The sequence below is a fragment of the Synchiropus splendidus genome, chromosome 1 (genome assembly GCF_027744825.2).
Source record: "Synchiropus splendidus isolate RoL2022-P1 chromosome 1, RoL_Sspl_1.0, whole genome shotgun sequence".
In the NCBI taxonomy this organism is placed as follows: Eukaryota; Metazoa; Chordata; class Actinopteri; order Syngnathiformes; family Callionymidae; genus Synchiropus; species Synchiropus splendidus.
The window spans coordinates 31,802,814-31,825,863 of record NC_071334.1 but is presented as its reverse complement, the minus strand read 5'-3'; the positions used below and the strand labels follow the sequence as shown (position 1 = coordinate 31,825,863).

The following is a 23,050-nucleotide window of genomic DNA, read 5'->3' as shown; positions in this document are numbered from 1 at the left end:
CTCTCACAAACATCTGGCCCCAACTGGAGGGGAGGAGTTGGAAAAAGAACATTCCTGCTGAGTCCGGATTATTTGGGATTTATATTTGAATACTTTTGTCAGACCTCTTCAGTCACACTGAAATAATCTTCAGCACACAACACAAGTCTTTTCCAACACCATCTGCTGCCACGTCAGATAACAGTAGATTACTTGGGATTATTGGATTTTCCCTTGACAACATCATCGATGAAGTCATTACCATGTGCATGACATTACTGTAAACGAAGCAATTTGGCAGACAATGAAAAGCTGTTTCTGCAGTGATCAATATGTAATGTTGACCCAGATTTCGTACTCGGTGCTGCTGGCGCTGCTTAAATTCAACATCAAACCGACCTGAGTGCGAGCCTCCACTTCCAAGACCACTGCGGCCTCATGCTGGTGTAGTGCCGTGCCCAGCATCATTGTGAGCCATGACTTAGGCGAAAACTCAGATGGTCAGTGCCTACAAGTGCTCAAGTAGATAATAGAGGTTGCGTTTGGTGCGTAGAGGCGTCCAGCACTGGGCCTCTCTTGTGCGATCATACAACATACCAAAGAAGAATTGAATACCGGCATCTAAAGGCCCATTTACGCTCCACATTACATAGGGATCTGAATACAGACGGAGCCTTCTGTCTGAGCTGTATTTCATTTCACCCCTATTTCTGCATGTTTTCACAAAGCTTTCGGATACAGACCAAACGGAGCAGTACCACCTGAAAAGCATGGGGGCAGTGTCGCTGCTACTTCCAGATGTGTAGCTCTAATGACGAAGACATGATAATGGCGGAAATTCTCCGTCCTCCAGTCATGATATATTTAATGGCCTCCACCACCGCCCACCTCCTCCTGCAATGCTGCTTCTGCTTCACCTTTTGTGCAAGAGCTACATTATCAATACTTCTTCCACAGTTGCCATGTTTGAGAGTTGGTTGTCATCATAAGCTTTTGACTCTGAGCTGCTCACCCTGGTGAATATATTGGTGAACTGCAATATCAACATAAAGAACACATGGAAGCATGTGATCAGTGGCGGCAACATCTGAAACATCTGAAACAGACGGGTACAATTTTGTACGTAAGTGACAAAAATGGGCCTTTAGACATATGTTATTGAGTAAGTAAAACTTATGGCAGTATTTCACTGACTAAGATGCACCTTTGTGTGTACTATACATGTAGGAACTCTTTGCACATGCTTAAAACAGTAGTGGATTACTGGACTATTATTACTCTTTTTCAGGCGTGCTGTTTGAGGTTCTACATGTGGGGATCTTTGGTTAGTTGGCTTAAGGTGCCTCTCACTCTAACCGTGTTGGATTATTTACATCATTTCATTCAACTCTTCAGAGAAGGGAACCCATATTAACCATTAATAAAGTACTTGTTCATGGGTGTAGTAGCAACATATTGTTCAGCACGACTATCTTCAACGCCAGGATGAACCATGGAGCTCATGGTCAACAACACCATGACTACTGATTTTAAATAGCAATTAAGCAAGTAAATAGTCAATTGATGGTGAATATATGTTCCCTAATCTAAAGTGAAACAAATCTAAAATCTAAATCCTGGATTTGAAAGAGCAAGACAGTGGGTGGCGACTGCTGACCTGAGAGTTTTCATGGGACCTTCCTTAATTACTTAACACTGCACTGTTTCACGATCTGTTCTGATTCTGCTGTGAAGCGCAGCTTCAATGCTGCAGCGATGATGGTTGTTGAGCATCCTGTTTTGTTTCCTGTCTCTGACACACCATGGTCATGGTCAATGCATTTCTGCAGAGCAGTTGTGACGAGAAAAAAAACACCCATTCCCACTATATGAGAAGCACTGAGTTGACCTTATGTTGCAGGGTGGGAGGAAACCCGAGATCCAAGTGGGACACTAACTCCCCAAACGATAGCCATGTTGTGAGGAAAATACTGTTTTTTAAACAGCGGTTTATCTGCTTTCTTCTACTAAATAAACTGCTGTAATGAAGTGTATGTATAACATGGTAATGTATGTGTGCACTTGTGTGTGTGATTATATTGAGCACAAGGGCCAGACAGGCTTAGTCAGAGGATGTGGCCCCAGGGCAGCACTATGTCCACATCTCTGTTATGCTTTATGGCTTCATAATAATGGTTGTCAGTATATGTAACCAGGGCAACAAAGGAGAGTGTGAGTGAACAAACCTAATTTCAGGAGCCATCCTTCTCTGTCCGGGTTGAAGAAGGTGTGTGTCAGATCATTTCCGTCATCTTCAGGGATTTTGAAGGGTTCATTTTTGATGCTTTCGTAGAGATTCTGTAGAAAACAGAGATGTTTGGAGGTTCAGGAACAGCAGCACGGCACACCCAGCGTGGAGGAATTTAGGATCACTGCCCCGATGTGCTCCTGTTTGGCACTGGCAACTGAGCCAATATGGTGATCACAGCCCTCCCATTCAGCCACCTCTGAGAGGGTTGGCCTCTGATTCATCTCGCTACACAGCAAAACAAATCCTCACCCTGAGCAGCTCCTCCGGCAGGTCTCCCCCCTCGTTGATGCCTCTGTTCATGGAGATAAAGCGCTCCACGGGTGGCTTGTCTCTGACGTTGGGATTATGTAGACTGGTGTTCAGCATGATGATGGCAAACGACAGCACGTAGCAGGTGTCTGAAACCAACCACGCGCAAATCTTAATGAAACATTACAACACACACAGACACTGGGTGTGAACACACGGCATCTGATGGATTTCACATTACAGGACGATCATGTTTTATCTGAAGCAGAAGCTTATGGAGATTATGCTCTGCTTTTGTTGCTCATTATTTCATACACTCTCTTTACCATTTCACAAAAAAGCAAAAAGGATAAATACCCAACAGGGATTCCATTATCAATTCTAAATTCATATTAAAGCAACAATAGATTATATTTTGACAAAAATATATTACTCTCACATTTTCACATTTGTTCACCGCGGGTCTTCGGTGTGTTATCCAATGTGGGGAACATATTTTTTAGATGCTTATTAAAGTGTAGAGTCGTTCAGGGGTAACCAACCTTTTAGCAACCGTGAGCTACTACAAGGGCACAGTGTGACCCGAAGGGCTACCATCAGTTCAGTACACACTCACAATAAAAACGGTGAAATCACAATATATTATGGGTGATAAATGATATTCCCCTCAAATACTAGTTGAGTTTTCCCAGGAATTACCAATGGTGTAACAAAAAAAGGAATCACAAAATCAATCGTAATAACATGGTTATCGCATGAAAAGTTATGATTTAATGTCATTATCATTTGAACAGCCTGTGGGCTACTCCCTAGGTCTCTGCGGGCTACCTGGAGCCCGTGGACACCATGGTGGTGACCCCAGGTGTGGATACAGTCAGCCAGCCAGGTTAGCTCTGACATTAGCTGCTAGCCGCCAACGTCCGTCGCTAAGGTCTACTAGAATTCATCAGAAAGAAAAGAGAGGTGACCAGCCTCAACATTTGAATGTCTTTGGCAATTGTTCTAGAACTTATTGAAGGAGACTAGTTTCTGTCCACTGTCTACTCAAAATAAAAGTGGAAGAGTCGAACTGAGGTTTGAGACTGACCTCACTAGTATAAATACAATCTGGGAAGGTGAGAAGTATGTGGAGTAAGTGCTGTTCAGCTTCAGAATTTGTCTGGATTACCACTTCCTATGAAGGGTTTGTGAGAGTGTGTCGGTGGATGAGTGGGGGCTGGGCCCTCTGCTGTGTTAATGTTCAGACTAGCAGGCCAGTGGCCGTCTGAGGATGAATCATTCATCCCTCTTAGCTTGGCTGAAGCCTAAAAAATGCATTCACTTTAAACAAACTCAAACAGACTCCGTTGACTCCAGCTGTAACAGTGAAACAGCTCCTGAGTTATATATTTAAAATAGGGAATTGGATCATGTAGGTAAATAAACCAGAGGAGCAAGTCATCAAACCATCAAAAAAGCATATTAGTGTTACACAGAGGATTGCACATTCAAATGCACAACTTCATTTGAAACCTAATCCACTAAGTGTTCCTCAAATGAGTTATTTGATTCCTCAACTCCCCTCCTTTCCTCGATGAGGAGGGCAAACATTCCAAAAAGGAAATGTTGCAAACGTCACAAACGCACCAGGCCATACACTTCATCATTCACATGACAGCTACTTGAACTATAACTTTGTGGCCCTAATGTGCAACTGTGCGTTCCAACTGACCCATAAAGAGAGAGGGAATTAATATGTAGACGGTCACAAGAGACTGGAATAATCCTGTACTGTCATGCCACGCAAAACTAGCACAGCTAATTATTATACAGTACTGCGCAGACATCTGTGCTAGACAGAGAGATATAGTGACAACAATCGAGATGCAAGGGTCTGAAGCACAGTACATATTTAAGGAGACGTACTGTACTTTTAGGGAACAGTCACAAAGAAGATGCACAGTTGAGGCCTTTTAAACAGTTATAATGCCAAACTATAGAAGCATAGATTCAGCTACAACCAAAATGATTCTAAACCAAACAGATTACAGGTCAAAAGCTGTACCACCTCTTTTTCATTTTCATCAGTTTTTCCTTTAATGTACCCAGATATATATTCAGTTTTCAATGATGAACTGCAGCTTACATTATATACAATGATGCAGCTAATATATGGATTTTTTATTTTAATTGCGTACAGATACCAGAAGACTGGACCACCCATATAATGCCAAACGTTGAATTCAAACAACTATGCTACGTTTTTCTTTGCCATAACTTGACATCTGACAGTAAGATGAAGTAGATGAGAAAGACAACCATCCATCACACACTCATCATTCTCAAACTAACACTTCTTTAATATTTCATGGGGTCTTTGTTGTGTTTGTTCCAGATCATGTATCACTCAGATGGTTGTGTCTGCTTCAATAATGGATGTCTCTTGTTTGGTGCTGCTCTGGAGAACTGCAGCTAGAGATAATCTCTTTAATCCTAATATGCTTCACTCACATCAACTCCTGAGCTTCATGATCTAGATACATAAAAAAAGCGGCCATGCTCGGACACACACACTGAAAGCGTTGCTCTTAATGGCATGTGCAGATTTAGGATATTGTGTTTCTGACCTGTCGACTGGAAGACGCCTGGGTTGCACTGGCAGTAGCGAGAAGCAAAGGCCTCCATCATACGATCGATCTTCTGGGCTTCACCGGGCAAACGGAAGCTCCACAAGAATTGCCTGAAAACAAACAAGTTGGATACATCTGTATCAGCAGCTCTAAGAGAGAGATGTATTCACATTTGCATTCACTGTAGTGCTGACCGTAGCGCTTGCACCAAATTGAGATCAGCAAACTCGTGCAGCTCCACAAACGCCAGCAGCACCTTGATGTTGAAGTCGTCCCTGAATAAAAAGAGAAGATTGTATGTTTACAAACTGACATCTGAGGAGCAAGAACGGGAGGAAGCTGTATACTGGATCAAGTTGAACAATCACTTCTTGTCCTGGAACGACAAAACAGGTGCAGAAAAAGCTAATTTCCTCCAGGAAAGCTTTCCTCAGCATTCCGCTCATATTTGGCAACATATTCATTCATCTGGAAGAAATGAAAGCAGCTGGCCGCTGCAGACTACAACAGCAGGCCGCAGGGCAGAGCTGCGCTGGTCTGAGGGGAGGAACTATCAAAAAGTGAGAGACACAAGCTGGTTCTCATCACGGGTTGTTTGTCCATCACTCCACAGCTTCCCTGTCTGCTAAACATCAGTCACTCAGTTCAAAGAGGACATCCTGTGGCTGTGCAAATGCTATATGATGAGTTCACTATGAGGAAGCATGCCTCTATCTTCCTTCTGCTGATCACTCTTAGTAACACTGTCGACACTGTCATCAGTATAAGGAACCAATAATTAATACAGTAATAATGAAGTAATTATTATTATAAGGAACCAATACTCAAGATTGAATATCACGATATTTGTTTCTGTTAAACATTGCTTTTTATTGCGTTGTTGCGTAACATTGTTGTTACTTAAAAAGATTTTCAATTGTAATTACCACTCCACCAAGGAGGGGATGTTTTTGTCAGCTTCACTCTGTCTCTCTCAATAAGTTTGGAATATATTTGTATTCAGTTTCAAGGAATCGGCTGTAATAATGGTGCGAGGAACCAAAACTTCTAGTTTGGTGGTGTTCCATAGTTCCATCTGGACTTGAAAAGGTTTTGAAGGGCCCGGTCATGTGATCACCATCTGTTCATGTGCGCTGCTCTGTACAGATCTAACTAAACAAAACCTGAACCACAAAAACATGAATTAATAAAACAGAACATACAATTGAATGACTACAATAAACTGCCTTTAATGTGTCTGTGGTCACAGCTTGAAGTAGTGAATTGATGACCTGCTGTCAGTGAACCAAGCCATCATGCGATCAAAAGATGTATAATAGATCTATACAGTAGTTCAAAGGTTCGACTGTAAATAAAATCACCAAGTTCAAAGGAACAATGCTGGTTCAAACTGAACTAGAGAGGATCTGATCCATGTTACTGCTAAGGTCTGCTTCAATGTTGTTTTATTGATATGATTGTATGTGTTTTTATAGAGGCCCTTAGCGAGGGAACTGCGGTTACCGTGCTTTTGTGGTCACATCGTAGTAATACACTTTGTTATAAAAGCACCAACCATAATAATAACAACAACATATAAGGCATAAATACTACAGCCACAAAGTAATACAACAACAGCATCCAAACAGCAATAATGCACTGCTAGAACACTTCTTTTCCATCCATCTATCATCAGCTGCGTGACGTTGCGCATTGTCTTGGGAGTTGTATGTGTCCCATAAAAACCAAACCCTATTTGTGTAGATGGGATGAGTGGATGGCACTAGATGAGAAAAAGAAAAGAAATGCAGAACAGTATCTGTGCTGGAATTATTGGAACAATATACTGCTTTTTCCCAGTAGAGTAAATTACTCTACTGTACACCGTCTGTTGAGATGTATCTGTTCTGTGTGCAAGGTTATTACTTCTAGCACTTTTATTTAAAAAACATGACATATATATACATATCCCACATGGATGTGTGTTTTGTCAGTATAGTCTATACACAACAATGAAAACCTCCAACCACAAAGTGGCTGCTGGTGTTGCTGGTGTAATTCAAGAGTCAGTCGCCCACACAGCCTCCACCCAGCCTCCTTCTTAACCATCTCCTCTGCTTTCTTTTCTCTACTCCGTTCTCTTTCATCCACCTCCCCGCTCAATACCTAATAATGGTTTCTTACATAAGCGCAATTCGAGATAATTACCAAGTGTTAACCTTCTCCCGCTGTAGAGGAAGGATTAGTTCTTGCCAGGCAGCCTTTTATATGATCCTGCATGAATTGCCATCCAGAGGGTTCCCTGGGGTCCCACTGAGAGACACCAATATGGGTCTCCAGTGTCTTTCTGTTGCTATGTCATCAACCATTTGGGATGAATCATGGAGCTGCACTTGATTTGTTGTTCTAACAGGCTGAAGTCTCACTTCAGAAAAGTTATTTGTATTTTGAATTACGTCATTCTTGTTAAGATAATAATATAAAAATATTATATGATTATATTATGGGCATATGATGAATAACAGAATAGAATAGAATAGAACAGAACACAAGTATATTTGACATCAGAGAGTGAGTGATCAGAATCTGGGCTGACCGGTCAAACACGTAGATGACGCTGCACCAGTCCAGTGATGTGTAATGAGGGAGAACCGGACTGAATGAGCCAGCTGACTCTAGTTAAGTGTCACATCCTATTGTAATATAAATCTCTGGGCTGGAAGAAGCTCCATTTTCATGCATCACATGCGACATCCAAACTTCACCTTCACGCATCCTCATCTGTCTCCTCTGTCTCATCTGTCTGTCTGCAAGTGACAATGACAGTGAACCTGCTCCACCCAGAGAGTCATCTTGCAGATCACCTCTACGCTCCATCATTAATCAATAAATCCATCCCTTAAGTTTATCCTTTGATCACAGAGGGAGGATGAATCTCATTGAAGGTTCCTCACCGCTCGCCTAAGTAGTCCCCAATGACAGTCTTGTTCAGCCCCTCGCCTTTGTAGAGGAACTGTGCGATGTCTTCCGGGGAGTGCTGAAGCAGGTCGTTCTCCAGGAGGAACTGGATTCCCTAGGAGAAGCAGAAGAGGAAAAGACTGAATGCTCAGTCAAGAATGAATAAAGACAAGTGACACAAGTGGCTTAGCTGCCATTTCAACACGCCTGGTGACCTGGTCACACTTTATATACGATAGAGACTATAGAGACTATATAAGGTGCTTACCTTTTTAGGGTCCATGTTGAACTTCTTCCTTCCCATAGCAATCTGTTTATTTCTCTGAGAGGTTTTACTGGAGAACAAAAATAGACAAGCATGTATGAGACGCCATTAAACAAACATTTTGCTTGGGAATTAATAAGACCAATAGACAGCCAAGGCTTCTTTTTGGGCCTTTTGAGCGAGCTTTTTCTCAATATCCAAATATAATTGATCATATTTGTCCTCTAATAAAGCATTACATTGCACTGTCGAGTGCATTACCCTCTGAGCTGAGCTCTGACAAACATGACATGAATAAAAGGAGAGTCTGAACATATGAGGTTTGTACGATTGTAACTGAAGTCCTCAGGTTCAAAACCATCATTTTCTGAGACAGCCTCTCCATTAAATGTTAGAAACTATTTAGCTGCATAATTTGAATTGATTTTGATTAACAAATCTTCAGCTTAAGGTTTTATTTCTTACAGCAGTAGCTGTTTTTCAGTGTTCAAGAGTGCACATGCGATCAGAAACTTCAGATAGAAATTCCTTATAGCAACTCACCTTTCTCCAACACATGTCAGCTGCTCGATCTCAGTCATGACCTCGGCTATCTCAAACTTCAACCTCTGTGAGACATTAGAACCTTGTGAGATTAGTTTTACTGTTAAAATGTAATCACATGCCTTGGAATCAGTAAACAGTCGAAGACAGTCGCAGCGCAGCCCGTGTAACCAATGTAAGAGGCGACGTAAGGTCAATTTGCAGGCTTTTTATCCTCACATTTTTTGTGAATTCCGACAGACACCCACCTCTATATCGTCCAGCAGCTCCCTTTTCCTGCGTCGGATGTTGGTAAGCTCGTCTCTCTCCTCAAGAGACAGATCATCTGGAACTAAATCACATCGAAGACACAAAATCTAACCTTAATTTCTCACATGATTTTTACTTGGCTTCATAAAAGAATTAAATAAAAGAGCAGGACTGTCAAAGATGAAGGCGAGGATCGCTACTGCGCTTGGAAAGCTGTTCAGAAATTCATCCGCTGACAGAAAACTAGAGCAGTTCTGACGTTGCACCTCATCCAGCTGAAGCAACACATATCAAGAGCCTCCACGTTCAGTCTTAATTAACTGGTGAGAGAGAGAAGGCAGGGTTTTAATTATTCCACTTGAAAGTGTTTGCTTCTGCCTCCACTTTGGCCCCGGGGGAAATTCTATTAATAAACCAAAGCAGATTATGTTTTATTACATTAAGAGTGGCTTTGGTAACTTAGCTTGGCCTCCGGCCCTGAGGGCTTCAGAGCTGCAGGCGAGATTTAGGCAAGATGGGAACGACGATTGTCTTTCCATCTCAATCTCGCCTTCCAATCTCTTTCCGTGTTTCATGCTCTGGTTTAGACACTTTTCATCCTTCAGAAAGTCGTGAGCCCGTGTGATCTTGCTTCATTAAGTCGGCTCAGAGGCAGAAAACACACATCTCTCAACAGGATGAGCAGCGAGAGGCTGATATCACAGTGGCAGCTTCGCGCCCTCAACGCTTATTTTTCACTCTCAGGCGGGAATCTGTGCCAAATCCAGTAAAACAAGGTCACTGAGCTCAGCCAGGAGATTCACACGCTGCTCGGAAGGATAAACGCTCCGAGTTACAATGTCTTTTGTACAAATTCACTGTGTTCCGCAGCTAGAATATGATGATATTAGAGGATGGGATTCAAAGGATTATGAAGCAGATATTCAGTCGCATTTCCATAAGAATCATTGAGGTGTTTGTCTTAATATAAGTAGTCAGTCATATACATGTTAGCTCAGCCCATTGGCAGCGTTTTTTTTTTTAATTTTTTTAAATGCGGGTATATGTAAAGATCTAACATCCATCAAAAGACAAGCATCTCCATCAGAGGTCAACAGCGCAGTCATTTTCTTTTGCAGTTTTTCAAGCATAACTAGTTGAGTAGAGGAGAAGACAGGAGCAGGAATCACTTAAAATCCGTCTGAGAGAAGTAACCACAAAAGGAAATCCTAATCAAGGGATTAGCCACTGAGGGCCGGCACGACTGCTTGTAAATTGATTGGAAGAGTATTGATCGACTAACCCTGCCAATAAGTCCAGTTACCATCTGATACATCACAACAGACATTGACAGACACATTTGTCGATTAACTTCATGGTATTGTTAATGTGAAAATGACATTCTCAAAACCATTGTACATGTTCCACATCACAACAAGAGGAACATGACTTGTCATGCCAGTGTCCACCGCAGTTCTGTGACTGATCATGTGCTTCTTTTCAAGGGCTCTCAGTTCCAAAGCAAATAATCCATGTAACCATTGTCTGAATAAAGCTGCATTGTAAGACAACCTCAACATCATATCTGAGAAGCCCTAGTTGATTGTTCAGGCAAAAGATTCATCCAATGACATCCCTTCAAAGGTGGTCCTTTGAGAGTCTTGTTTACTGGAATTATTCTACGTTTTAAGATGAACTTATGAAGACATTTGCAAACGAATGGTGAAATATTACCCCTATTTCATTTTCTGAAACGTTTGGGAAGGTCATCAACACAAACTACAGATTTGTGTCAACACTTCTGGAGAAGGGATTTTATTTGTGCACAGCGTAGGCCTCGCAAGCAGGGACACGCGTAACTGAAGGGGAACGTATCAGGAACCATTCACAACTCAACTCATTTTCTCCCTTGCTGTAGTTGCAACTGGAAATTGTAACCTCATTTTCCCAAGGACTACAGTCTTGGTTCCAAATGACGGTGGTGCCATAAAAACAACCTTGTAACCCCTAATGGAAACACATCAGGGACTTCCTCAGCAGAACACGTGTGTCCCTGAGTCGATTATTAAAATGAAGTTGTTAATTACTGCTCTTACCCCACAGCAGCTCGCAGCTCTTTTGTCAAGCGGCTCAGCTTCAAAGACACTTCAATTTCCAAGGCTTTTTTTTTTTTTTTTTTAACAGCGATGGACCGCTCCGTTCTTACGACATGTGTGGCCTACATTTGAGGAAATGATTGCTTCCTACAGGCGTCAACAACCACCACCAGTTTTCTCTAAGCTTCTCCATCTCCAAGCAACATCAACCAACCAGTGACAACAATCATCCACAAGTTTGGTTCCAATTATATCAAAACTCGATCCATCACAGGAACTTCTAGTTTACTATTACGCCACTGCCCACAGCTTAGATGAAAGCATCAGGGTCTGAGTGGTGATAATGGCAACTAGTTTTATTAACTGAAACCATATTTGTGTCTATGTATGTTCCTTGTTACAAACATATAACATTTAAATGTTTTTTGTTTTTCTGTCGAGTCCTGCTTTTTTCCAAAGTTAATTGAAACTACCTGATAATGTACAACAAAAAATGAGTCATTAAAAATCTCATTGGAGATAAAATAATGGGATGTCCACAATTCATCTCTGATGTGAGTATCTCTTTAAGATTTTTCCCTGAGGGATATTTACAAGTCCTCAACTGGCTTGTCTGTGGTTCCCATTTGCCCAAGGCGGCACATTAACTAATGGACGTCCACTCTCCGTGCGCAGGATCACTATCTTGATTCATTACAAATCTAATGTAGACTAATGCCAGTGAATCCAGGTGCCTCTTACTGTGTCCAAGACAAATTTCAGATTACACACCGGACAACAGAGAGGGCAGCAAAATCACAACTAATGCATTTGCTCCAGTGGATAATCTTGTTTGGAGGTCTGACAGCTCTCCTGCAGAGGTGGTCCACCAATTACATTATTAACACACGTCCCCCCCGAGTGACCTCTGATGACTCATACGTCGAAAAAAAAAAGTGGGGGTGAGGAGGTTTGTTACGGCTGACACAAAGGCACTCATGCTGGTCAGTCCCAGCACCAATGCTCCAGTGCTAATCCACTGAAATCAATTATGCGGTGAGTCATGTGTTTGATAGTAAGCAGCAGCTGTGGGCCGGTCAGTGTGCACCACCATCATCTCTTTGGAGTTCATTTTATTTATTTATTTTATTCTGGTCCAGTTCAGCATGCAAATGCAACAGCAATATTCAGTTTTCACATGACCAGCATGCAGGCTTGACTGTTTAGCAATACAAAAAGTACTAGTTTACTATTAACCCATCCTCACTCCCATGGCGTGTGGGAAGACATTTGCTGATGCCGAAAACAGCCTTCAGTGTTGCATGTGGATGACGAACCAGGACCCTGAGATCTTCAGGTGAGTCTCTGCTAGTTGTTGTGACAGGGGCTTTTTTGTCAGAGCTCCTCCACTCTGGAACAGTCTGCCAGAGCAGATCTGAAACACAATCTGTAAAATCACTGCTAAACTCATTTTGCATTCATGTAATATCTTCCAACCTTTTTTTCATTTCACTGAGATATTAGCCAAACACTTTTGAGTCTACGTACATGTTATATTTATATGAGTAAGCTTGGACACTGTTTTCTTCGCTGCCCCTCTCTCTAAAGCACTTTGTAAAGACTGGTGTATTTATTATTACTATATCACAGTTGTGCTGGTGACATTTTGTCAATGATCTTTACTGGCCCCAGATCAGTTTGCATCCCTTGAGACACGGATCAGCAACCTCCAAATCCAAGGGCGGCGGACTCAGCAGGGGACCACCCGAAGTAATTGTTTACCACACTGAGACTAAAGAATCCCTTAACTTCTTGACTGAGACGACACGTTGTTCGAGTTACTTCACAAAATGTTGCGTAAAACATTGAACTCTACTGTTCCTGCACATCACAAAACCAGAGTTAAGAACCGGGGTGAAAGGGTGCAGAGGGTTTAAATTCCAACATGTGCACTCCAGAAAGAGGCTGCAGTAATTTGGCCTCTGAAAACAAATCCCTCAAAAATCTACTTTTAGGAGTAAATCCCCTGCTGTTTCTCGCACCCAAAACCAACAACTGTCTGCCACTAATGCTTGTGCCCCTGGTTGAAGGAGGTCTCTCAGAACAAACACAATCTTTGAATGAGTCACATCATGCAAGTGAGCGAACAGAGACGGCATTGAAACTGGCAGGTGGAGGAGTAGTTTTAAGGTCTTCTGAGAAGCCAGCAATGAGGAGGAAAGGCAGCGAGGTGCTCAGATCACACAGAGCTTAGAGTGGAAATCACTTAGCACTGGCTGAAAGCCCGGTTTTCACTGACTGGTGTTAGTGAGGAAGGATTTATCCAGATCCTCTGGCTTTAAACATTAGGTTGTTCCAAGTTTTATAAAAGCCCTGACACTGTTACCCCAGTTGGCCTGGGAGCACACTGGGACACATGTTAGGAAGCAGAGGGGCAGCGATAACGTCCTCTCAATCCAAACTCTAATCTTGAAACCAGTCGCCCCCAATCCGTCTAACTGTAGACGGTGACAAGGTCTAAATTACAGGCAGGCTCGTACAGAGAGAAAGATGTGGATAAATGTGCACATAAGCAGTGAGGCTCTAAGGGCAGCTGGCTCTAATCCCACTCACACTGCCTCCCTGTTGCTCTTCAAGCTCACTATCAGGAAGTGTGAAGTATCACAGCGCAAATACTGAGATGCTGCAGCTGACCAGAGACTGCATAAAGACCTTCAGGACAAACCACAGCTACAGTTCCACTTGTTGCACAGTTCTGAGAAAATATCACTAGCTGATATGTTTGACATAACTTACAAACTGATTAGAACTCAAGATTTTCACCCTCTCTAATGAGAGGTTATATATTAATTTATTTTAAGATTTGACACAAATTTAAGTTGAATCAGTCCTGATCAGTTTATTTTATATGGAATAATCTTGAAGTGTTTCATATAAAAGCATCCAACAGATGACGACAGATATTGACGAATGAGGAAGTCATTTAGGCCAAAGTTATCACAATAAATGTACGATCCATATGAAATTCCACCACAGGTCATGTCTGTTCTGCATGGGGATCCTTTAAATGCATGTTATACTGTGCCTGGCGGAGCTGGTGTACCTCAGTAATAATTCAGTAACCCCTCTTGGCATGAGAGGAGAGATTTGGGGATATTGCCTCTGGATTTTAAGTGTACCTCTGGGTGCAGAATCTGGGGCTCAGGGGGCTGAAGCCTTCACACTGATTACTCTGGTTAATCTGCAGTTTTGGGGAGAGGTCTCCCGCTGTGAGGGCTTTTGTGTGAGGTAGCATAGGGGGTGGTCCGGGCAGGATTTCCTTCTTTGTATCGCACATCTGCTCAGCATCAACGCCATGTCAATATGGGAGAACATGGCATGTAGGATCTGAGGGGCTTCAACAGCCACATGCAGGCAGGCCAACAACATCATAATCTGAGCACTTGATCAGCCCAAGAATAAGAGATGGATGCTGCTCCTGGCTGCATCTGGATGGAATCACTACAGTGCTTTTTCTCACAAATTCCTGGTCTCTCAGTGAAGCCAATACAGATGCTAGTCCAAATCTGTCACCCATGTCCTTCTCACGATCACTATTGTCTTTGTTTTCATTATGTGAGTGTCATTATAACATGATATATGAGTTGAGAATCTCAAAATTATTCTATAAATTAGTCATTAATTTGTGTGGTAATCTGTTTTAAATGAAATCAGGACAGTATGGCATTACAACCAGATGCACTGAGTCCCGCTGTTTGTCCCAAATATGAGGCTCAATCCTGGGTTTTGATTGTAGTTGTAGCTTAATGAAGTATTAAATACAGATTTCAACTGCATGGGAGTAAACCCTCTTCATGCTATGAATCCCTTTCACCTTCCATAATTCATCTCAGACTAAAGGACGACCGTAGGAATGTCATTCCTAAATCAAATCCAAACTCCCTCAGACAAACCAGATAAGAGTTCAAGATAATACATTATGTTCTCTTCATCTCTGACCTTCATTCTTCCTGTGGTCACCGCTGACCATTAATCACGTTACTGCCTGCTACCTTCCCAGTCCGCAGTGTGATTTACAATTTCCATACTTTTCTCACCGAGCCTTCGTTGGTGAACGAAGGTGCATTGTCATGGTAAACACAATTTTGCATTGTTACACTGCCATTTGTTCATCCTCAAATAACCCTGAAGTGGAAGTGACAGTCTGCTTTTCAACACCATCACCTCTTCCGATGGACTGAATATTAGACTATGCCAAGTTTGTGTTTCTGCGTATATGTTGACAGATACTTCTACACATTTCAATCAAATATTGGGCATTTAATTATTACTCTGTATAATACATGTGATAATGATTCACAAATGGTGCAGTCAACAAGAAAGGAAACAGTAAAGATATGAAAAAACATTTGTACTGGGCGACACATAGGAAGAAGCACTTCCTGACACATACATAATCTACTTCCTGCAGGCAGCATATGAGTGATAGGAAGCAGAATGAAAGTAATAATCTGTCTGATAAAAACAGGCTGTTATTGCCTTAGATATTAAACTCAAGAGCAATTTTGAACACCGAGCTGGGTGCTTTTCATTTCCTGCAGGAGAACAAATGAGAGCCAATATGTGTATTTATTCCTTAAATGGTTCATATATCATCAACACCAATACCAGGACTACAATTGCAAGAACAGGTACAGATTTGTTTTATAAGAAGCTGTCGTCAGGATTAAATAAATTTGATTTCATTCAAAATTCCAAGTAAAACTCTCTGTCATGAACACAGGAAATTAAATGACTGAGTGCCAGTGACTTTTAAGAAGGTGAGAATAAGCTTTTGTGTGTGCGCTTCAGCACTTATTAAGATTGATGCCAAGAAACACAAAAGATCTCAATGCAGTTGTCCCCGCTGCTCTTTAAACTCAAATGAATGTTGCTGACCGGGACACAGTTCATCCTGCAGCTCTTTAATGTCTAGCTCAGTCCCCTCCAGTACAGCTTATTTAATTTGGCTTTTGTCCCCTGTCTGCTCAGGGAACAGTACTCCTCTCTTCCCAACAGCAGAGAGGTCACTGTCCAGCGCACACTACCATGGTGATGGGCTCATGTCTGGAAGCCTCCCTGGTTCTTCTCCTAATCAGCTCCATATGCAGTCTTCTCCCTACTCTCCAAAATGTTAGTTTGAAAACCCAGGCTGAGGCGCCGGTGGTGTTTGTCGATTATCGCATCTGTGGTAGTACGTTTAGATGTTTAATCTTCTCATGTTGCGCCACAAAACCCTCTAATCTTCACAGTGAATATCAGTACTTTCAAAAATCTCTTCTTAAGCTCTCTGACAACATAACTGGTGGTTCAACAAGCTAGTGAGTGCATGTTGGCACTTAACTCCGCATCTGTCTAAACAATGAGACAAGACACTCTAGAACTCACCAGGCGACAGCAGAAGCTATGAACTGAATTTTAGAGCAGAATTTATGACAGAAACTAACCATGAAGCTTGGATAAATACACTTCTTGGCCAACTAACTCTCCAGTCAATTGAAAGTATTAGTATAATGTATTTGTATATATTTTTAATATTGATATAAAAACTGTTAATACATTGTATATACTGAGTTTTTATATATATAAAACACACATGATAATAAAATATGAGAATAGGAATCTGAAGTCCAAATAAAAGAGGCATCCATTATACTATATTTTTCTCATTCGTTAATATAAACAGAAGGTATATGAGGCAACTGGTTGCAAATTGTTTCTATGTTTCTAAGATTGTTGAATAAAGCAGTAAATATCTGGAACTTCTCAAATATATCCAAATACAAAATAAAACAGAAAAAATAATCAAATTGAAAGACATTTTTTTCCTCCATATACTTAATTTCTGTGTTTTATATGCATATCTAGATAGATTTTTATATATATATTATATATATATCTAGACAGACAGACAGACAGACAGACAGACAGATAGATAGATAGATAGATAGATAGATAGATAGATAGACAGACAGACAGACAGACAGACAGACAGACAGACAGACAGACAGACAGACAGACAGACAGACAGACAGACAGACAGACAGACAGACAGATAGATAGATAGACAGACAGACAGACAGACAGACAGACAGACAGACAGACAGACAGACAGACAGATAGATAGATAGATAGATAGATAGATAGATAGATAGATAGATAGACAGACAGACAGACAGACAGACAGACAGACAGATCGATAGATAGATAGATAGATATAATAAACATATATAATAAAGGACATAAAGAAAGGATTACATTCAATATCTAAAAGTTTTCTCACTGTAACAAAGCAATATAAGCATCACATTATATTTTTGATTTTGAATGACCTCTTTAAGTTTAAGCAATTGCACCATAACAGAATGCATTCATGCTCGATCACACCACAATATCATTAAAAAAAAAAATCATAATTAGCTTCACAATGAAAATACCAAATAAGACTGGTAAAAATATTTCAGCAACTCCTTCTATTATGCGTACAAATTCAATGACTTGTCTTAACAACATTAGCCTGAGCTCCATTACTGCCCTAGCATTAGAAACCTGCAGACGCAAAGAGAGAAACAGGTGTCTCGTCTCTGTTCTGCACTCATCACCGGCCACTTACTCTGGAGCGACAGCAGCCCCGGGTGACTTTGTGGCGTCGCCCACTCACTCGCCCTGCAGCCACAACAAAGAGCCAACCTTAATCATACCTACTTCCGCCCCTAACCCCACTAATCCCTTTCAGATCCACATCTGCCAAGAAACCACACGTACAGTGGGTAGACTCAGGTTTACCAGTGGGTTGGGTTTCAAGGCCGCCGGTGTGAACGTGCTGCAGAACAATATTGGGTCGTCCATTACAGACGATTATGAACATGAAAGACAACTGTCGCCTCATCAACGTCTTTGATGTACTCGTAGTATACTGTAAATGAATATATATTATTGTTCAATGCCGCCAAGCTGAAGCGAGCTCTACGAGAGAACGGTACAAAATTCTTGCAACCCACTCTGCCGCAGCTGGTGCCCCAATCCACCAGCCACAGAAGTGCCGTCACTACAGCGGTGACTGAGCCATGTGACCACCAAGCAGGAGTAAGTCAACAACAGTCGAAGAATGTCTGGACTGTCCGATCCATGTATCTCCATCTTTGTTTGATCATTTCCCCGTTGTTCGTGGTGTCAAGCATGAAGCACAACCAGACCCGCGTGATTCAAAGTGGCCGTACAGTGATGAATCCACTTTGCTTTCTATTAACTGACTCCCTGCCAGAGCGATCCAGCATACTCTACATAAATGCGGGACCTAGTCTGTGTGTTGGAGTTTTGGGGATGGGGTGCCCCTCTACACTGTGAGCAGGGTTGTGTTTATATATATATTTTTTTCTGATTATACTTAAGTAAAATATAGTTATTCTACATATTTACAAGGCTGGAAGGTTCTTCTTTTTGCGGTTCAATAGCTAGAATACGGTATGTTATTCATATCAATGTATGCATCATTTAATCTCATTTCATCAATATCTAGCCCTGTGTTACAGGGAAGAAGTGTTCAGATGTTGTTGGTCACACCACAGAATGATGTACTGCTTGTACATTGCTGAGCGATTATTTGATCATAATTAATGATGGTGGTAAATTCTAGGTCAATTTTGATTATTGGCCATCACTCCATTCCTCGATTATGTGGCAGTTCATATCATGAACTCACAGGAGAGAGCTCTCACAGAACTTATGATACTGAATTTGAGTAAATGTGTTAAGCTCATCAATTAGACCAGTTGTTTGATGGAGTTTTAGACAACTTTCGCTGAGGATTTAGGGAGTCTCTTTGTAGCATGAGCCATCAAGCTACATCTTTCTAACGTCAGTTTCCAGTGACTCGATTGTAGTGGTGATTGTTCTCAGGTTATTATTTTATTGTTTTGCTTTTTTTTCTACAGTTGTTCAGTGTGTTCAGTTTTGTTGTGATTTTTTTGTAGTTTCTGTTGATTCTACAAAATCTGGCATTTTGGAAAAAAATATTTTTAAAAGATGAGAATAATCAAGATTCTTTTATTGCGATATCACCCAGCTCAAACGCACTGATTTCAATATATAATATACAACAAAAACATAACAGGAGACAAATAAATATGGACTTTTGTGGCAACATCATCAGGCCCACTTCATCGCTTGTCCACGCATGGAGAGTAAAGCAGCCTGCAGTTTAGATTCCAAGTGTGACGGTGAATAGTTATTGCAAATGAGGAGTGACTCTCATAGACGCATTCTACTCTATCCATATTCTCCCTAGAAAGCAAATCCCGCAGAAGGGTACAGGCATGCTTCTTGACTTTCTATCACATTCAAATTTACCAGAATACTTAACCAGTTGTGGAAAACTTGTCACACAAACAAAGAGTGAAAGCTTTTTCCACAAATCAATAAGTCTATAAGAATGTAGAATGGTAAACATTCATTTATTAAGAAGGTCGCTGAGATAAATGGAGCTCCTTGTGTTGGCAGGTTGGATAATCTGTAACTGACCAACTACATGTCTCAGCCACTCAGTGCATTAAGACTTCAGATTCAGATCAGCTCTCAGATTTCCACATGTATGAAATGAAATGGTCTCCCTGCAAACATTAGCTGGCACTGATGAATAGAGGCTCCTCAGAGCTGCCGCTTGTCACTCAATGGAGTCATAGAAACTGAGCAGGCTAGCAAATATGAAGGAGAATGAGTCAGACTAAAAAATAATGGTCCACCCAAATTCTACGGCACCTATCTCCAGTTCACAAGGGATTCAGTTATCTGTCAGCAGACATTGAATTATGTGCATTATTTCTACAGATTCCTACTTTGCAACCACACTACCCTACTATGTTTAAAACCAGTGTTGGAGTCAATCCGGCGAGGACAAATTTAGCACCTATCATAAGAGGGTGCATGTGACATCAAGGTGTGTGAGAACATTGTGCATAACACATTGTGTTGTGATGTGGAACATTGAGATAACAGCGTGACAATACGGGTGAGCAAGAAGGCTCTTTCATTAGTTGAACATTTAGGGTAATCTGAATTATTCATTCTGCTGATGCTCACATTTTTTCAAGCTCTGTGTTCTCTGTCACATGACGACTGGCCACTCTGATTTCTCACAGGAAATGCATTAAATCAATTAGAAGGATAAATGTAGGTCAGTAGTGAAGTGACAAAGAAAGCCTGTGATGATCGTGAAATATTTGAGGCCACAGCGATGAATTAGCAAATTAGCTGCAGCTGCAGCGGTGACAGAAAGATCATGGTAGTTATGGCTCCCTCCGGAGCGGCATCTGAAGCAACACTATAACCTCTTTACGCACAAGTGAGCTTAACGGAATGAGTCCAACTGGGTCATTCTCACTTCCTTTGAAATTTAGGGCAAAGCTTCTTGGTGCCGAGCGCTTTTCACGGGAGGATCCAGGGACGTGGGCTGATGAGACGGCGACATGGTTACGGCTGGAGTCGCAGAAGTCGCCGCTTCATCTGCCTCCACGAGCACCTTCTGCCAATCGTCAAGCACATGGCTGGTAAAAATGTGGAAGTTGAGATGAGGGTCTGTTAATCGGCTACAGTTTAACCGACACTCTGTTATCTGACCATTTGTTTGCACTACATTGGCTTTAGAACCTTCAGTACACAAGGTGGTGTGGATTATCTGCTCAGAGGCGGACAGCATGTTACTGCAATCTAACAATAGAGGATCAAACTCCTCAAACAGTCAATTTATAGCTCTGACTGCCAGCTGTGAACATTAATGCAGATGTTTCATCTTCAGTAATAACTGTATCACAAGATTATATCTCTAGCTTCATGGCGTAACATCTCCAAACAATCACATCTAGTCATGAGGGCTAGCTAGACATCAGGGCAGCAACCTACTAGGAAACTTTCCAACCTTAAGAAGAAGCAGTGTATTACAGAGGACTGTACCTTGAAAGATAAAACATGAATGAACCAGTGAATATAACTTATATGTTTTATGATGGCTATAAGTGTGAGAGTGTTCTGGTGTTGCATTGCCCTTCCTCTGCTTTTTAGGATTGTTTTGTTTTCAATCTCTACATTTCTCCTTCTGTTCAATTCACACGCTCCAGCATGTACGTTGGGTTGGAAGGTTTGGTAGATTCTTACCATAATGTCTTGGCCCTCTATACTAATTTACTATTTTCTTTTTTCCTTGCTTTTGTTGTTCTCCTGTTCCATTTATTGATTTATAGGTTTTGTCCCTCTAACTACACTTTTTTATATCCATCAAAGATTATAAACGACTCAGCCATGGTTTTATCCATTATTGGTCTCATCATCTTCACTATCATTATCTCCCCCTCCATAGCTCCCATGGTTTCTTCCCACGACCCCTTTCTCATACGAGGCAATCTTCAATTCCCCCAATCAATATTTTCTTCTGAGGTCAGGACGGTATATCCAACTAAAACTTCCAACGAAAATACTTGATTGCGCAATATTATATAGATATTTTTTGCGGAAACATTACAATACTTTATTGCGTGATATTGTCTTCAGATTTTATGTCGGCTATATGAATATTTAATACATAGACACTCAGATATACTACAACGTGTGTGACATGTGCATACATCTTTAGCTACTCTCATCTATGCTCATGATTCCTTCGACATTCAACTAAAATTGTTTCGGAGGAGAATGAACCAGTCATGAGACCAAATACATTGTCTCGTGAGTGCATTTAAAAACCAGAAATCTGAGGTGGTTTGGGGTGATACTGAATTCACATGTATAGCCATAGGAGCATGCTAGCTCACTCTTATTTATTTGGTTTGTTGAGGTGTTGTTGGCAGTGTCAGGAGTAAATAGGAACTCAAATATCAGCCTGCGCCTGGGGTCATAACACTAACCTTTTGGACGTTATTCAGTTTCATCCAGGGCTCCTGCAAACTGGTTTATCAATCAGCAACAATTGGGATTATTACTTAGAAATCGCAGAGAATCCAGGCTCCTTTTTCCATTAAACTGCTTAAGCATCCATTTAACCATCGAAATGAGGGGCATGTCATTCATGCTACAGAGAATAATTTCTAAAGACTGCATACTTGTTCTGCATATTTACATTTGACTACAACTGTTCAGTCTGATAGTAGGAGGCAACAATAGAAGCCACTGTTTACTCTATCCGGCACATGGACTATTTGCCATGCAAGTGGAGCTTATCAATTTCCCCCAGTTTACAGACTTCAAGGCGAAAGATAGCGAGAAGAACTTCAAAGCTTTACAGCACACCATCAAACAGATTCACTGGGTTGCATTCTGGCTCAATAAAACCGACCTTGTTCAAGAGCGCCAGGTGTAATAACCATGATTTAAAACAAAAGCAGCCCACATTTGCTCATGATAAAATGTACACACTGACACTCGCTGTTTGTTGCTGTAGCCGCGGTGAGACCTTCACCATGACACCCCTGCTCACGGACTGACACAAACCTGGAGTGAGGACCGGAACATCTGCCTTACCGTGGTTGTCTTCATCCATGGTGAGTCCAGCAGAAGGTGTGCCCGGCGGGGAGCAGTCTCTCACCGGATGCTCCTCTTTGCTGTCCTCGCTGGCGGAGCCGGTTGTCGGTTTGACAGACGGACGGATGTATTCACGGTCGACGGCTGTCAGCGGCGAAATAAGACGTAGAATACCCGGAAAACGTAGAGAAAAATTAAAGAAATGATTTGTTGTTTATGACTGTGGTGATGTCCTCAGTTGAAACAGAGAGAGAGAGATGATAGTCGAGTGAGTCTGCAGACGTTTCTCTCCCTCAGCTCCATCCTCGAAATGCTCATATGCCTACGT

The 23,050-nt window shown here is 41.5% G+C and overlaps 1 protein-coding gene across 2 annotated transcripts in view; it reads right to left on the bottom strand.

Annotated features, from left to right (window-relative positions):
* Positions 1-23,042, bottom strand: part of LOC128748706 (cytohesin-3) — a 28,784-nt gene extending 5,742 nt beyond the window's left edge. Inside the window, exons 1-9 of one of the 2 annotated variants that reach the window (XM_053847662.1) lie at positions 22,723-23,042; positions 9,121-9,203; positions 8,873-8,937; positions 8,333-8,399; positions 8,061-8,179; positions 5,322-5,402; positions 5,125-5,237; positions 2,519-2,667; positions 2,205-2,316 (exon numbers count right to left, since the gene is read on the bottom strand). In XM_053847662.1, coding sequence (XP_053703637.1) covers positions 2,205-2,316; positions 2,519-2,667; positions 5,125-5,237; positions 5,322-5,402; positions 8,061-8,179; positions 8,333-8,399; positions 8,873-8,937; positions 9,121-9,203; positions 22,723-22,741 — 808 coding nt within the window. In that variant the 5' untranslated portion in view covers positions 22,742-23,042. The remainder of the gene's footprint in view (positions 1-2,204; positions 2,317-2,518; positions 2,668-5,124; positions 5,238-5,321; positions 5,403-8,060; positions 8,180-8,332; positions 8,400-8,872; positions 8,938-9,120; positions 9,204-22,722) is intronic. The other variant, XM_053847670.1, reaches the window with a different exon arrangement.
* Between the last annotated feature and the right edge of the window lie 8 nt (positions 23,043-23,050).